Source organism: Ostrea edulis, chromosome 4 (genome assembly GCF_947568905.1).
Source record: "Ostrea edulis chromosome 4, xbOstEdul1.1, whole genome shotgun sequence".
NCBI lineage: Eukaryota > Metazoa > Mollusca > Bivalvia > Ostreida > Ostreidae > Ostrea > Ostrea edulis.
In genome coordinates, this window is record NC_079167.1 from 61,669,848 (window position 1) to 61,687,513 (window position 17,666).

General features: G+C 35.6%; 1 protein-coding gene across 2 annotated transcripts; it reads right to left on the bottom strand.

The window, feature by feature from the left end:
• Positions 1–7,677: 7,677 nt before the first annotated feature.
• Positions 7,678–13,542, bottom strand: LOC125671873 (chromatin assembly factor 1 subunit A-like). Of its 2 annotated transcripts, none has more exons than XM_048907861.2 (4): positions 13,473–13,542; positions 11,839–12,035; positions 11,404–11,511; positions 7,678–8,566 (listed from the first exon to the last, which is right to left on the bottom strand). In XM_048907861.2, exons 2-4 carry the CDS (start codon positions 12,016–12,018, stop codon positions 8,375–8,377), a joined length of 480 nt encoding a protein of 159 aa, XP_048763818.1. In that variant the 5' UTR covers positions 12,019–12,035; positions 13,473–13,542; the 3' UTR covers positions 7,678–8,374. The 2 variants fall into 2 exon arrangements, with proteins under 2 accessions (XP_048763818.1, XP_048763817.1); XM_048907860.2 differs by having other exon boundaries at positions 11,839–12,140; positions 13,473–13,533.
• Positions 13,543–17,666: the final 4,124 nt, after the last annotated feature.

The window sequence follows — 17,666 nt, forward strand, 5'->3', positions numbered from 1 at the left end:
TAGTGTTCTTTTGCCGGAGACAGTTGTTTTCTATGAAATATTGGGGCCTGTTTTACAAATAGACTATCTTTTTGATTTTCTTCCATACTTTTATTTAAAAAATTAAATGTGAAAGAGTGTGCATCAATTTCCTACACGAATCTTCATATTGCGTGTAGAAATGACAGCATGTTTAAACAGTGCCCTGACAATAATGCTGTTTAGAGCGAGTCTGTTTGGACCTGCGATAGGCAAGGTTTGTACACCACTCTCGTCACGAACGTTTAATTTCATAAAGAAACGCGTAAAATATAGACACCATTGACCTGTAACTTATCTAAACGTAACAGCTAAAAATCACCTGATCTTGACTTGTCACCATATTTGGTAATGATTTACACATTTGAACGATGGTGAAAGGAGATATTCCAAGAAAGACAAACTCTATACTCATGAAATAAACCATATGATATAGGTAAGCGTTATTAAGGAAAACGATCTCTGGAATATGCGTAGACCAACTTTTGTCAAATTTCAAGGGATGATAGATATTCATGTAAACTCGATATTTTTGTTTTCCATTTTGATTACGTCAATTAATACGTAAGATATTGATGCTTTTCTTGAAATTTAGGGGGTCTGTTCTCAGCAACTGTCTAAGATATCAACTTCACATTTTCAGCGGTTGTGGAGTAGAGTTCATAGCTGTGCATAGTCACGTTCAAATTTCTGAAATTTAAAGAACGCGGGAGCTCGGTAGGGCTCGAAACCCTCCCACAATTATTTCCTGCATGTTTGTGTAACCGGGTGGAATAATAACACGAACTCCGGTGTTGTGGGTTGTATCTTTATTGTGGCGATGTAACTAAAAATTATTGTTGCATGACCCTGAAATACAATCAAAGTTATGAATACAAGAACAATAACTCTGCATAAGAATTTTACAATCGAGGTCCTTATCAAAATATTAAAAGATAGTTTAAAATACATAGAAATTATAAATTACAATAATTTTTTGAATCAATAATCTTTCCCTAAGCTTAGCATGAATAAGCTTATCATAGTAAAGAGTTTATGATATACACAAACTGAATAAATTCTAAATAGATAATTCATGCTAAACTCCTAAAGTACATGGATTGAACAAAAAGAAAACTGACTATAAATGCTTTAACAATTTGCATGTGTAATACTGAATTTATAGTAAAACTTACAACATTTCTACAATTAACCTTACCTCCCATGAGGTGCAAATATAAAGCAATCCTCCTACTTTATAGTATGTGTTGCTGTTCTAAATATAATAAAATAGGTATTTACCGTAGAGTTATAATTTATTGCATGAATGAATATTTACTCTTAAGAATTTATAAAGTGTAATACATTCATTCTCTCCTTTAAAAATTAAACACATTAATTTGAATCTTATTTAATTATATATTAATATGTTCTATGTCAATTATTTACAGCATTCGTGCAAATTTGCAAAGATCATTCACTCCTCATATTGTCTATCATTCAAACATTCACTCAGACAAGATAAAGTAGTGAAAATAAAGAAATAGTGCATCCTAAGTTTAATACTAACCTGCTCAAATAGAATAAATCTCCATCCAGTAAATCAATCAACTAGTAAAGAACAAGCTACTATATCAAACTTTTATCCAACAACCCTTCTGTGCCACTTAATACCTGTCCTCAAAAGAAATTTCCCTCCTAAAAACCATGTGACCAAACTAGAGTGATCTATAAATAGTAACAATTATCCTAAAGAAAAACCTGTTCTGCATGGTAAGCAGTAAAATTTAACAAGTAATGAAATAACAAGACAAACACAAGTCGTAGTTATAATAATAATTTCAATTAGATAAAACTTTATTCTCATATCAAATTTCAAAACTCTGTAAAGAAATTGAATTAAAGCAATTTATTTTCAATAAATGAAATCCCTGAAATAAAGTATTAAAACATGTAAAATTTCACTCTATTACATACTCCCCTGTGTTGAAAAATGACGTCTCGGCATTTACCTTTTAAACTGCGCAACAATTTTTATTTGTTTGATAGAATTTCAAGAATTGCTCTGCCTGCTTCTTCCTGCAAATTGGAAAGTAAAGAAGAATTTGATGCTAAAGAAGTAATACAAAATACTTTCTTTTCCCAATCTTCTTTCCGAGTAGATGATACAAGTGTTGCAGATTTATTCAGCAGGAAGTCGCCAGTTTGATAGCGGACAGGTAATTTCCGCTGTCTGGTAGATCTCCCTAGAGGAACTTCTTCGGTCTGTTCTGCTTCTGTCCGAGATGTTGCTGCATCCGGAACTTCTTCCTGAGCAATCTCCGAATCGCTAGCGCTAGCATTCTGAAATGAAATATTATTAGTCTCATGAGCAATCTCAGAATCATCAGCAATCACTGGACTGCTGTCTTCTTGCTCTACCTGACTAACTATGAATCCCCATGAAGAATCATCTGAGTCACTATCCCCAGATTCTTCTTGATGAGTATTCTCTGGTTCCTCACTAACTTTTGCTGCTGCAGGCTTAACCCTTGATTTCCTTGGAGCTGGTGTTGGTGCATCATGAATGAAACCCACTGGAAGTAAAAGGTTGCGATGTAGAGTACGAGTACGTCCTTCACCATTTTCTCTTTTGACAGTAAAAACAGTAATATCACTATTTGGCTGTGCAATGACTGTGTAAGGCTCCTGCTCCCATCTATATGCCAATTTGTGCTTACCATCAAAAGCAACTATTTTTACTAGTACTCGATCTCCAACTTTCACCGTTCCACCTCTCACCTTAGTGTTGTAGGTGTCTCTCTGCTTGGTCCTTGCTTTCTCAGATGCTTCTGCTGCTAGTTCGTATGATTTTTGGATTTTACTCCGCAAGACAGTTACATACTGAGTAGTAGGTTCCTTCTCATTTTCTCTAAGGCCAAAAGTCATGTCCACGGGCAATCTTGGAATTCTACCAAACATCAGCAAGAATGGCGTTTGTCCAGTTCTCTCGCGGCGAGTGCAATTATAGGCATGTACTAACGGATTGACGTATGCCTTCCAATTAGCCTTCTTGGTGGATGGAAGTGAACCAAGCATATCAAGCAGAGTCCGGTTAAACCTCTCACACATTCCATTACCCATCGCGTGATAACTGGTGATCCTTGATTTGCTCATCCCTGCAATGGTACATAATTCTTTAGTCACCCTACTCTCAAAGTTTGCACCTTGGTCAGAATGGATTCTGGCAGGTATTCCGTAGTGAACAATAAAATAATTAAAGAATGCTTCTGCAATTGTCCTTGCTAATTGGTTCCTGGTTGGGATAGCTAATGCGTACCTAGTAAAGTGGTCCGTGATCACCAACATGTGTTGATAACCTCCCTTGGATGCTTCCAGAGTCAGGTAATCCATGCATATCAATTCTAGTGGTGCACTGGTCACGATGTTCACTAGAGGAGCTCGTTGATTGGTTGGTGTCTTCCTCCTAGTACATCTTCCACATTCGGTGATCCACGTCTCAACATCACTATGCATTCCAAGCCAATAGAACCTATCTTTAATGAGTGAAAGGGTTCTGTCTTTACCAGGGTGTCCCATGTCATTATGAAGAGCTTCAATTACAGTTGATGCATGAGCAATGGGTAAAACCAGTTGATGTTTAATTCCTTCATCTGTTGTTGTTACTCGATGCAAAACTCCATCTATTAACCTTAAATTTTGAAATTGTCGCAGTAGGGAGTTATATCCTATTTCTTTCCTTGAAGGTTTCACATTGGATTGTACATAGTCCTTCATCCTCTTTATATCAGGATCCAGATCCTGTGCTCTGGATCCTGTGCTTTACACCAATCAATGATGTTTCCTGTGCTGGCCCCACGTTGGGCGCCATTGTAACCGGGTGGAATAATAACACGAACTCCGGTGTTCATTTCCCCCAATATCTTTTTAAAGAAAAATGATTTGAAAAGACCTAATCCATGATATAAAGTGTTAGGGACCATTCCCTTAAACGAAAAGCCGAGAGGGATCTAAAGTATTTTCTAAATATCTCAAAAACTAAAAAGAATTTCTTATGCATTATTGAAGTAAAGATGTTTGTGTTCACGTTTTGCATCAGCTAATGTCGCAAAATGTTCATTGATTTTGTAGTAAGTGATTTCTGAAAGCTCAAGTGCACTTTTTTGATCGCCTGTTGTCCGTCGTCTGTCCGTCTGTCTGTAAGCTTTGTACATTTTCGACTTCTTCTCCAGAACCACTGGGCCAATTTCAACCAAACTTGGCAAAAAGCATTCTTGGCTGAAGAGCTTTCAAGTTTGTTCAAATGAAGGGCCATGTCCCTTTCAAAGGGGACATAATCACAAAAATGCAAAAATAAGGTGGGGTCATTTAAAAAAACGTCTGGGCCAGAAGAGCTGAAATTTACATTACAGCTTCATGACATAGGGCACATTCCAGTTTGTTAAAATCATGACCCCTGGGGGGTAAAATGGGACCACAATAGGGGATCAAATTTTACATACAAATATATAGGGAAAATCTTTTAAAAATTTTCTTTTCAAGAACCACTGGACCAGAAAAGCTGAGATTTACATGAAAGCTTTGTGGCATAGTACAGATTCCAGTTTATTAAAATCATGCCCCTCGGGGGTGGGATGGGGCCATAATAGGGGATCAAAGTTTTACATACTAATATATAGAACAAATCTTTAAAACTCTTCTTCTCAAGAACCATTGGGCCAAAGACGTTTACATTTGTACGAACGCTTCCTGACATAGTGCAGATTCACGTTTTAAAAATCTTGGTCCCTGGGGGTACGATAGGGCCACAATAGGGGATCAAAGTTTTACATACAAAAACATAGGGAAAATCTTTTAAAATCTTCTTCTCAAGAACCATTGGGCTAAAAAAGTAGAATTTTACATGAAAGCTTCGTGACATAGTGCAGATTTAAGTTTGTTAAAATCATGGTCCCCGGGTGTAGGATGAGGCCACAATAGGGGGTCAAAGTTTTACATGCTAATGTATAGGGAAAATCATTAAAAATCTTCCGAAGAATCACTGGGCCAGAAAAGTTTACATTTATATGAAAGCTTCCTGACATAGTGCACATTCAAGTTTGTAAGAACCATGGCCCCCAGGGTCAGGTTGGGGCCACAATAGGGATAAAAGTTTTACATGCGAATATATAGTACATGTATATAGGGAAAATCTTTAAATATGGGACAAGGTGACTCAGGTGAGTGATGTGGCCCATGGGCCTCTTGTTAAATCGAGGTAAGGTACTAACAAACAAGCCAATGGTGTAGGGGTTTCAACAGTCTCGTTTAAAGTAAACATTTTGCAAACCATACGGTCGTTATAACGATCTAGTTTGCCAATATAACCTATCATTGGGTTAAATGCTGTCGGATGTGTTTCATACCGATTGTTAGGCCATTCTTGGAACACTGATTTTAACTACGGATAACTCTGTTTACCTGATCAAGATATAGAGCTCATGGCGGGTGTGACCGGTCGACAGGGGATGCTTACTCCTCCTGGGCACCTGGTCTCACGTCTGGTATATCCAGGGGTCCGTGTTTGCCCAACTCTCTATTTTGTGTTGCTCTTAGGAGTTATGAGATTGATCACTGCTCGTTATTAGCACCTTTTATTTCGCATATTCTGTACACAAAAAGTCTCGTTTTTCTTTGTCACTTATGTTTATTGATGTAGGTGCTGTCAGAGACATGATTTTGATGTAAGTTATGGTTTGGATTTTTTGCAACACGTTCGTTAATACATATTTATTTGGATGTGGGGGATAGAATTGAGAATTGAAAAGACTCTTACCCATTTGCAGTGTGCTTTCTGGAGTTGCTGCCCAAATTTGTGGTGGAAACAGTCAGACACATAGGATCTTAGAACTTATCACCACAGGTAAATTGCGGAAACGTGGTGCTTGGGTACAAGAATAGCTGTTTATTTTTTGCGGAAGAGATGAATTTATTATTACAAACTGAATAATGCTTTTTCCTCGCCTTCATTCTCGGCGTATCACATTATGCGTGTCCAGTTTGAAATTCTATGCAGAGTTTTTGATAATTACATTTAGAACACTCTCTGAGGGAGAGCTTTTAAAACAGCAAGTTTAGTCCATATATTTTGAGAAATATACATCGCATTTTTCCTGTATATAGATATACCGGTAGTTGAATTAATAAATCGTGTCAGGGTGAAATTCATTCACAGCAAGAACGAAGAGTTTGGACAGTTGTATCAAAATCAGGCATTTTAATACAGGTTTTATTCATTTATCATTTTTAGGCACCAGAGTTACCCAATTGGTCTTCGTCCGTCGTCGTGCGTTGTACGTCGTCCGTTAACAATTTCACATTTTTAACTTCTTGAAAACTGCGAGACCAATTGCTATCATTTTTTATGTGAAGCATCTCTAGGATAAGAGGAATAGAAAATGTAAAATTTATTGCCTTACCACCCCTGGGGCCTCATGGGTGGGGCCAAATATTATAAAAAGGTCATATTTACAAAAATGTTCTCTATTCCCACACATGTGGGAGAAAAACTAAATCCATGGTTATGATGTCCATAAAGCACCCTATCAAAAATGTGAAATTCATTACCCCTGTGTCAGGAGTTCAGGTCCTAGGGCGGGGCCATATAGTGAAAATGTATTAAATCTTACAATTCTTCCTCTCTATTCCATACATATTTGATAAAAACAATGTGTGATTATAATGTCCACGAAGCTCTCTATATACATGTAAATAGTGAAATTCATGGCTCCTTGCCCAGGGATAGGGCTAATTCGGTCATATAGTGAAAATGTATTAAATCGTAGAAACTCTTCTCTACTCCCATATATATTTGTGAAAAATTAAATGCACGATTGTGATGCCCATGAGGCTTTCTGCCTAAATTGTGAAATTCGTCACTCCTGGATCAGGGGTTCAGGTCCAAGGATGGGGCCAATATGGCCATGTAGTGAAAATGTATTAAATGATAGAAATCTTCTCTACTCCCAGGGTCTCAATCAACCCTCGTCTCTCACTTCTTTTGGTGAAGGAACAGTACTACCTATATTTACGTCTTCAAATTAGTATAGCTCTCAATCTGAAAATTTTATTTTGTTATAAAAACGTGTCATTACGATAGTTTTGTATGTAATTTTAATCATAGTCATCGATAAAATCAAAATTAAGGTTAAGATTTTATCAACATAAAGATTTCGGTTCTATTGAATATATAGCACTATATAGAAATCAGTTTTTGTACGGGAAGACAACAATGTATTTTTGCTTCATTCAGAGCCTCTGGGTAGGCTTTCTAACACAAATATTAATAATAAAAGTTTATAAACCTTTTTTTTTTATGTCATTGTAATAGTAAATCACAATTTTGCAACAAAAAATTTCGATACCAAAAATGAGAGCTAGTATTACTTTAAGTCCGAGTAGAACTCAAATTTTAACCCACGACCTCCCGGCCACAAATCATTCTAACCACTAGACCATTGCGGCACTCCGTGAACAAGAGTTGTAAGTTGTAGAGTGTAGGGCTGTTATATGTAAAACTCACAAAATGGAACCGTGACATTTAAAATCCAACATTCCAGATACATTCCTCACCAAATAAAGTCATCTGGAACAGCTCACATAAACTTCAGGGGACAGTCGGCATAAAAAAAGGAAAAGGGGTTTGAAAATGAAATCCAAGTAGGTTTCCTTTATTTACAGTTCATTATATTTTCTTCTGACTTATCATTCATTCTGAATTTAAACTTGCATATACATGCATGAATGAAGACGACTTCTTACCGAGGAATTTTTCAATGTTCGGCTTTTTAAGTAACCAATCAAGTTGGAACGTATATGCTTACTGTAATTATACAATGTTTACAAATAAAAATACGCTGTATATTATCCAGATAATTTCACGTCTTTTAACCGTTTTCAGACTTTCCTCATTTTCATTGAAACGTTTTGTTTTTTATCATTTAGGATTATATTGGAGTTAATGTTGAGTAAATACTTGCATATTTTGCTCGTGCTTACAATATTAAAAACTGTTTCATATCAATTTCAAAATCTTTTGCAAACGTGATAGAAAATTCCAGTAAATGTCTACCCCAAAAAATAATCAAAGGTTTGCTCCATGTCAATCTGAATATAATGTATATCATTTTCTTTAAAATGAATTATAGAACTGATCTTTTCCCTCGAAGTCGTGACTTGCACACGGATTCCTATGATAATTCAATGAAGAAAATATCATTGCATATCATCAACGAGAGATAAGTTCATTCTGATCATCACAGAAGCACTATCAATAGATTACTTTAAACATATTCAAGACTCATAAAACATAAATTGCTCCTCTTGTTTCTCGTCATTCCTAGGTTATTAAAACACCCTGAGCACTGGGTTTCTTCAGCAAAGATACAAATTTCGTACAAGATGGCCTTAAACCTAGTTTTAGGCGGCAGTTATGATTCGACATTAAAAAACACAGAAGATCTTTTTGATGGGCGAGATTTCTCTTTTCTTCCTCTTTTTTTGAATTTTCTTTCTCGAGTCTTCTGATCCTCTGAAATATAAATGTTCATTTAAGTAATGAGTATGTTTTGTAACTGCTGAAAAGATTTTCAAAATCAACAGATCTGAACACAACGGATACAAACTATAAAAAGACATTTTTGTAGCTTTTCACATAATTAAAAATGTAGTTTGTTCTAGTCATTAAGTATGTTACAAATAATGTTGGCCAACTTTCAAACCTTAAAGCCTGTTAAAGAATACAAATTGTCGATTTTCAATTTCTGGGAAAAAACCTGCATGTTGCACTTCTTGCATCATCCATCTTCTTAACAAGTAGTTTACATAACTATCAATCAAACAGATTGTCTGTTTAATGCTGTATAAACTTTTACAATCGATTTACATATATTTACCTTTAATATGGATCAAGTGGTTAACAATAACCTTCATCCTTTTATTAATATTTTTTTGTATTCTGGCATACTTAGATTTCTCAGTTATATATGCATATTTCGTCCAAATCCGATATAAATAAATAATACATGTATGTTAAAACAACATGGTCAGTTTGTATCTAATACGATAAAAGACAGTGGCGATCCCCACGGAAAGGAAACTGGCCGTGTCTCTTTCACGATGTGATATTCTTAAAGCCTTAAATAAGCTGTAATTTCTAAACTATCAATAAATATCGTAACATAAATCTATCATATACTTACAGAAAATGTACAGTTTTATGCACTATTCATTATAAGCCGGGGGATGCCGGAAGGGGTGTAGGATACAGCCGAAGATGACCAGAATGTGGTGTATATATTTTTTCTATCATAACTGAGAAGTGTACTATCAGTGTTTCAGGCACAAACAGTATATTTTCTATAAAAAGGGACTGAGACATAATTTCCCTCCCCGCGTGTTACGTCCCTTTGCGGGGTCAGCCAAAGGTCAATCGGTGAAAAAAACCAAGTTTTCCTTCTTTACCTTACCAAATGTAAGATGGTATTACTTTGAATTTTAGCTAATTACAAGTTTTCATACAAGTGAATGTGTTGCCCCAATCTGGGGCATATTGTAGTTGACTGCAATTGATGGAAAAATAACATATGTCAAAGCTACAGATAGGAAAATTACAAAGGCCAACGTAGGGAAATACGATTTTTATCCGGGAGATGGCGGACAAGGGACGTAACTTTCGCGAAGTGTTGATACGTCAATGAAAAGGTGAGGATAACGAAGAGTGATCAATTCTATGATCATAGCTCCTATAAGGAATACAGAATTAGGAGTTAAGCAAACACGGACCCCTGGATATACTAGAGGTGAGATCAGGTGCCTAGGAGGAGTAATCATCACCTATCGACCAGTCACACCCGCTGTGAGCCCTGTTTCTTGATCAGGTAAACGGAGTTATCCGTAGTCAAACTCAGTGTGTCAAAAGGGGTTTAAAATTGGTATGAAACGCGCCACATAGCATTTGTCCTAGTGACAGGTTGTGTTGACAAACTAGATCTTTATAACGACCATATGATTTGCGAAATGTTGACTTTAAACGAGATTGTTGAAACACCTTTAACTTTAACTTGTTTTCTATTGCCTGTATCGATTTAAAAACTAATCATATGCAGAACAAGCTCTTGCGTATCGAATTAGTTGATAGATAAACACACCATGTACATGTATATGTAGGTGGTAGTGGAATATTAATACATAAATATGGAAAGTTAACGATGGAGAAGCTGAAATCATCCCGTTTGGCATCAAACTGAGTTGTTAGTTTGCCGTCAAGATTTATTTTCAATAAAATATCTTAGCACGATGCCCATGACTCTGTATAATAGATAAATCGTCGTCGATATATCTAAATGTCGAGTGGAAGGCCACAGCAAGAAAATGCTGCTTCTCATGTAAAAGCTTTTGAATAGATTCTGTCTCATAAGATTATAAAAACAGGTCAGTTAACAAAGGAACACAATTCGTTCCCATGGGAATTCCAACAGACTGATGGAAGACCTGATCATCAAAGGCTACGAAGATATTTTCAATTAGAAACTCCAGAATATTTTTTATTTCAACTTCAGAGTACTTGTCCGTGGAATCAGAGTGTTGTTTAACAAATTAATTTCTTGGATGACTGATCATCAGATCATTTTTGTTAAAGAAACAACTGTCTATGATGTCAAAAAGTCTAGTCTTTAATTCATCGTGAGGAATAGTCGTGTAAAGTGGTGAAATGTCATACGTTTTCATGTTTTGATTTGAGAAAAGTTTTGCGATTTTAAAATTTACCAGTTCTTTAGAATTTTTTAGAATCCACATTTGATTTACGCCATATCTGGCATTTATTTTGGTACAGTACGTTTGAAGTTTCTCCTTCACAGCTGTCAATATCTTCGTGTGCTTAAAACGTTTCACAAAATATTAAGGTTCTACATCATGGCACAAGCCCATTATAGAGAGTTTATCCATTTGTTGTGTAAGCAAAGATTGGGATATGTTATTGTTTATAACGTTTTAAAAATGTGTGGTTATAGATCCAAGTTTATGATATCTATCACATTTCAAATATTCGTTAGGTAAAATGTGCCATTAAATGTTAAATTTGCAATAGTAGGAAGCTTTAAATTACAAAATTAACATTTCTCTAGTTTGTTTGTAAACATAAACAAGGCTTGAGTCTTGTTTACCTAACATAGAGTTAAGTCTAAAATACCAATGCCCTTATCTTTGCATTAAGAAGGTCTACATTTTGGTTGTCATCTTTAAACGAGTTATATTTTTAACATAAATAATTTCTTCTTTTTTTTTTAAATGTGTCTCAGTCCCTTTAAATATACAATACAAAATATCGTACACCCCTTTCCGACAATCTTTGACTTTATTATATACCTCTAGTAATTCTTCTTCGTATTTTTTGTCATTGACCCGTCTTTTCCAGGCCGAGAGGCGATTCTGCATCAGGCGCTTGTTCCGTTTTTGTACCTCTTCTGACGTCATCTCCAAATTAATAAAGACAATGTGAATACCCAACACTAACAGAAAAGCAAATATTTAGATTGTCGGTATAGCGTTTTAAAATAAGATCTGTAATTACTGATCATAAGTCTTTTAAAACTTAAGTTTTCTTCGAAAGATTAGCGAAATTACATAATTTGTCTTAAAGTGCATCATTTGTGCGTTATGTCTTTCATCAGCGAGCCAGGTCGTTCTGTATCTCACTGTATACCATGCTTGTATCAATGATTCAGTAACGTTGCAGTGTAAATTTCCGGAATCTAGTCTATATGCATACCAACGAAACAATTCCGAGAACTCATTGTATACCTTATATTCTTTCTGTTTCTCGAATTCAACTTTCATTTCTCCTTCGCCTCGAGACAATCTTCTGTACTGTATTTTGCATTTCAGTTCTTCTTTCAGTAGAGGCAAACAGCTTCTTGTTTTGAAACTTTCATGATAGGCTTTTGATAATTCTTCATCGTTTTCTGATTGGAAGTAGCTCATTTTCTTCCGCTGACAATCTGCGACAATTATCAAACAGCTCTGTGTAACTAGTACATGGTATTTTCAACGCCAGCTCATAGTACTCTCGTATTACGTGTACTTTCACTTCAGTGTGGATTTATCTTTAGATAACAATAAATTGTTTTGTATCATACATCAGTAGAAATACTAATATGTTTTTAAATAAATTGGTAACACTAATAATTGTTAATACGATTATTCTACTTTTTACTTTGTTTCAAATTAAATGAGACCAAAAAAGATGGCATCGGGACGGGCACGTTGCACAATGAAACATTTAAAAAGTTTTCTATACCTGTACAATGAAGAAAACATTGAATCAATATTTTTTTAAAAAGAAATTAAACTTGTATTACAAAATTCTTTTAGAAGAGAAAAATGTTTGGAAGTAAAAATGAAACGATACAAATATCCTTTTTACAGTACGATAACAAAATGTAAAACATCCGTAAAACTGTTCAGAAAGACAAGAAAATATAAAATTTATGTCAAAGACCATCGGATTCTGTCAAAGATACGTTCGTGTTGCCATTAAATACACCGATGCAAGTCTAAATCAACCGAATTATGAAAGAAATTCAATTCTTTGGAATTTTCTCTTAAATTTGCCTGCTTAATGTGTATAGGTAAGATTCTAAAACTATTTCAGGTGGGACTGTGTTCTATTTTAGAATATCATTGCATTGTTGCATTTTGGTTTTTGATTTTTGTTGATTGGCGTGGCCGCAATACGATAAAGAAAAGATAGTAGCAAGTGTCAAAACGTATTTCTCAGACGTTGTAAATATTTGGGTTCTGGATCACAAACGCAGTGACACATGCACGGGATTCTAACGGCATGTAAGCCCGCCTTTAACTCAAGATTATCGAATTCTAAAACAAATTAACAAAATTATTCCTGCTGACCTTGACTACAATCTATCTAAAAATAAACCGAACAGAAAAACCAATTTGTCTTCCTTTACACTTAATCAGATATGAATATTTTTATACCCTTTTTTTCTGTAATGTGACTTAGAAAGAGAGAATAAAAAACTATAAGATGAAAATATTCAATTAAAGAATAAATGTCTACAATATTTTGTAATTTCAGTTGTTCAAGTCAAGTGGAAATGTTAATGCTTTTCTCGAAACAACAAAACATTTGAGATTAATGTGTTTAATGACATAACGCATTACAGATGTATGTCTCTAACACCATTCCTAGTGCAAAGGAAACAGCGCATTTTAAAAGTATATAGTGTGCAAAACTCATCCAGGAATAAGGAAGACGGCGGGAATTGTAAAAACGAAAGTAAATGCATAAATTTAAGGTATAGATATTTATTTCCTATCATCGCTTTTAAAAAATTAGGAATAAGTTCGATAAAGTAGTATTTTAACATGCACATTGCATGCTCGATTCAGATTTACATGATTAAAATAAAAGATACCTGCACTCCTTGGTTAAGGGTCAAGTTGCGGTTTAACCCTGATGGAAAAAAATCCCCGTCTGGGAAAACACCTTTTATGGGATAAAAATAACTATGTAATTCTAAAATCAAATTGTAAATAAATTAATACATTGCAATTTTATTTAAGAAAGAATTGAGGGGTATTAAAAATAATGTATGTAAAGGACAATTTTTATAGGACTTCGTCGATTATATGCAAAAAGTAACCGATGTTTTCATTGATTTAATACATCCATTACGCACACAAACTCGACATCTATTCCTTCTTTTTACATGTTAATTTTTACGTAGAGAGGGTTTATTTAAAGTTCAAAGGTTGGTGTTTTTTATCGAGAAATAAAATGCACGTACAATGAAACAGCATTATAGGTTTCATACTGGACTTTTGGGAGAAGGGCTGACTTTTACAATTTACGGCTGACTTTGACACAAGCTTAATATACGAAAACCTTTTCGTGACATATTTGTACATATATGAATAAGCGATGAACCGAGGCAATGCACAGAAATGTTAGTTGTCCAAAGAGTATCGAGTTGTTCCGGTTCCTTTCCATACTCGTACTATTTCTCACAGGCATTTGAGAAGCAGTAGATTATATTTGACGGTTGATTATAGCCGATAAATGGACTTTATTTTCGGTTCACCATGACGATGCGAGAGGTAGGACCTTGACATAGTTGCCTCTTAACGGTAGGGGTCTAATTATCATATTAAATCGAACTTTTCGCCGAAATTTTCGAGCTATGCAGCTGGTAAAACAGAAAACCAAGATGGCAGCGTGATATACCTTGTGAATATTATGTTTACAGGAAGACAATTTTTTTTAAAATTATAGATATTTAATTAAAACGTCGAGTGTCAGTGTCTGCTATTTCTGTTACAGTAGAGTCTATGTGACCTAATATCCCCATATATCCCTCCTGCACCCACGCTCCCATGGGGATCCGGGTTAGAATAGGTCCTCAGTACTCCTTGCTTGTCGTAGAAGGCGATTAAATAGGGCGGTCCTTTGGATGAGACCGCAAAAATTGAGGCCCCATGTCGCAGCAGGTGTGGCACGAGAAATGTCCGTCCCTGCTCAAAGGCCGTAAGCGCCGAGCATAGGCCTAAATTTCGCAGGCCTTCACCGGCAATGGTGACGTTTTCTTTCGAGGGACGTTAAACAATATTCAATCAATCAATTAATCCTGCACCCCCGGAGCCTTAAGGATGGAACAAAATTTGATCAATGTTAAAGCATCTTCCCTACAACCTCACATCTGTAATAAAGATCTAGTCCTCTACCGAAATTGTAAATTGAAAATGATCTCCGGGGTAAACGTACTGACTCCAGGACGGGGCCAGACTTGGAATTTATGTGTAAACCATTTTTGAATGTTATTGATAGCATATATCTTCTTTAATGCTATGCCGTGGGCCCCTTGTTAGTTAAATATTTTAGATGAAATAATTCCAGATCTATCTCCGCTAAGTTCTGTTTTTATATGTCAGTTTGAAAAAATGCATCGGGGACAGGAGCCAGACTGATGGCTTTCATAATGTACTAGGATTACTTTTCAATATTTACGTCCAATATTCGTGTTTATTATAAATGAAGACCTAATACGTACTTCATATTGGATAGAATGAATAGATATAAAAATCAACGGTGTTCGAATTGACTGTTACGTAACATGGCTATCTTTAAAAACGAAATCATTTGAAGTTGCGACTAATCGGTTCACATGGGAATTGATAAATGTTTGGACAAAAATACTAGGAAAATATGCAAGAAAGTTTTTGATATTATGATGCCAGAATACAGCGACCTGCGCCGTAAATCGAAGGTTTGTATAAGGGGTGGATCTGTAGCTCTCTGGTATGACCAAATATTTTCCAAGAGAGCTACAGATCTGCAATAGTGCAGATGCACATGTAATTCAAAATTGTCGGTACGCTTAGCACGCACTGTGTTGTATCTGTGTTTGATTGAATAAACCTGTATAACAACTTCACATTTTATGATAAAAGAAAACGCAAACCTCCTGCATAATAAACTTACATGTACATCCGATTTATCTTGTTGCGATGACTTTTTGTAAAGTTTGAACATGAATCAATGCATATGTTCGAGTTAAGATTTTACATCTACAATGTATGTATGTATGCAAAAACGAAATGAATTGTTTTTATTTTTTAAAAATTATCAGATAAATGAAAGAAGTTCATGTGGTTTAAAACCTAACAGTTGTACTACAATAATATTGTAACGTACAGTGATCTGAACACGCTCACCGTTGCTTAGGGAGAAATACTATCATATCACTAGAAACGCTACGTGTAGCTCGCTAGCGAAGCAGTAGAAATTCCCTACATACTGTTCGCTACACTTCCTACGCTCAGGGAAGCTTCGTTCCGAAGCTTAGCATGGATCTTCTCTGATTGTTTGGCACCTCTTCGGCCAAAGCATCAGCCGTTCACGACGACAACCGCCGTCGTCCCGGGACGAAACCCCGCCCGTACATGGACACAAAGTCCCAGAGATACTCTATCAGAAGCAGGCCTCCCACCAAACATCAGCTGCTACCCTGCCACGATTTTGTAACGTGCAGCGGTTTGAACACGCTCGCCTTTGCTTTCGCGTGATCAAGAGAAATCACAACAAAAAAAGAAAAGAAAAAGCTAGCTCAAGATCGAGGCAGTAGAAGTTCCCTGTATAAATGCCAACAAGTCGATATTACATACATTGTAATTATATTTAACGATATCGTGCTTCCATACCATACGCAGGTCCAAGTCAGCCGTTGATTGTGAAAGTCAGCCCTTCTCGCAAAAGTTCACTAGTAGATCGAATAATAGTTGTAATCCGAAAAGTTTTCCTTTGATATCGTAAAATTTTGACTGTAATATTTTAAATACCTGAAGCGAATAATTCGGAATAACACGGATGCACACGTTATACATCAAATTACGAGGAATCGCTTTTGTACATGCATTAAATTTTACTGGCATTATTCGAATAGGTGATATATACATATTTGTTTTTGATTTTGGTGATATCACTTATTTGAATAGGTTGATTGTATATAGTTTAATGTCCCTCTCGAGAATATTTGAATAAGTGATACCAGAGACATACATGTATATAACTGTTCTGGTGGTACTACCTATTCAATGTATATTTGAAATAACAACTGCTGTCAAAATTATATGATGTACCTAGAATTATCGCCCATTAATATCGATCATCAAGACGATATGTTTTCAACTGTCGGAGATTGTCCAGTTTTTTATCCAATTCATTTTGTAAAATAGTATACGCAATCAACATCCTCATTATTGAAGCAACGCTGAGAAAATAAAAATTGTTTTTGAATTCTTTTAAAAATTCCATCCTCTGGTTTGGCGGCCGCCATATTTCTTTTTAGGCTAAATTGGCTGGAAGGAGGGACCATTCCTTAATCCTTATTTAATGTAGTAATAAATGCAAATAGGTGTCATCGTCAATTCAAAACGAATATAGGTGATATATATCGGAACAAGTGATATCTATCACCTATATCTATTCAAACAGGTTATATCACCAAACTGAACAGACGACATTATCCATTCGAATTACGTATCATAACCTAATAGATGCTATCACTAAATGGTAATACAAAAACAGCATCTCAAATATGTAGCAATATTTCATTATCACATGCATATGGTTTTTGTATAATCTCTCAACTGATTCGATACGCAAAAGCTTGTTTTGTGTATGATCAGTTTTTATGAAAAGCTGGCTACTGACAAATAAGTTTACGTCACAGGGGTTTCAACAGTCTCGTTTTCAGTCAGCATTTTGCAATTTCTATGGTCGTTATAATGATTTAATATACCAGTACAACCTGTCAGTGGATCAAATGCTATCTATACCAATTGGTAGGCCATTCTTTTCACCCTAGTTTTGGTTGAGGATTACTCTACTTACCAGATAAAGACATATATAGGGCTCACGGCGGGCGTGACCGGTCGACAGGGGATGCTTACTCCTCCTAGATACCTGTTCCCACCTCTGGTATATCCAGGAGTCCGTGTTTGCCCAACTCGAATTCTTTATGGAGTTATGATCTTCACCTTTTCATTAATGTAGAAAAGGACTCGGTACATAATGTAAAGCTATGTCAGTATGCTAGTGGGTCTGTCCTCTT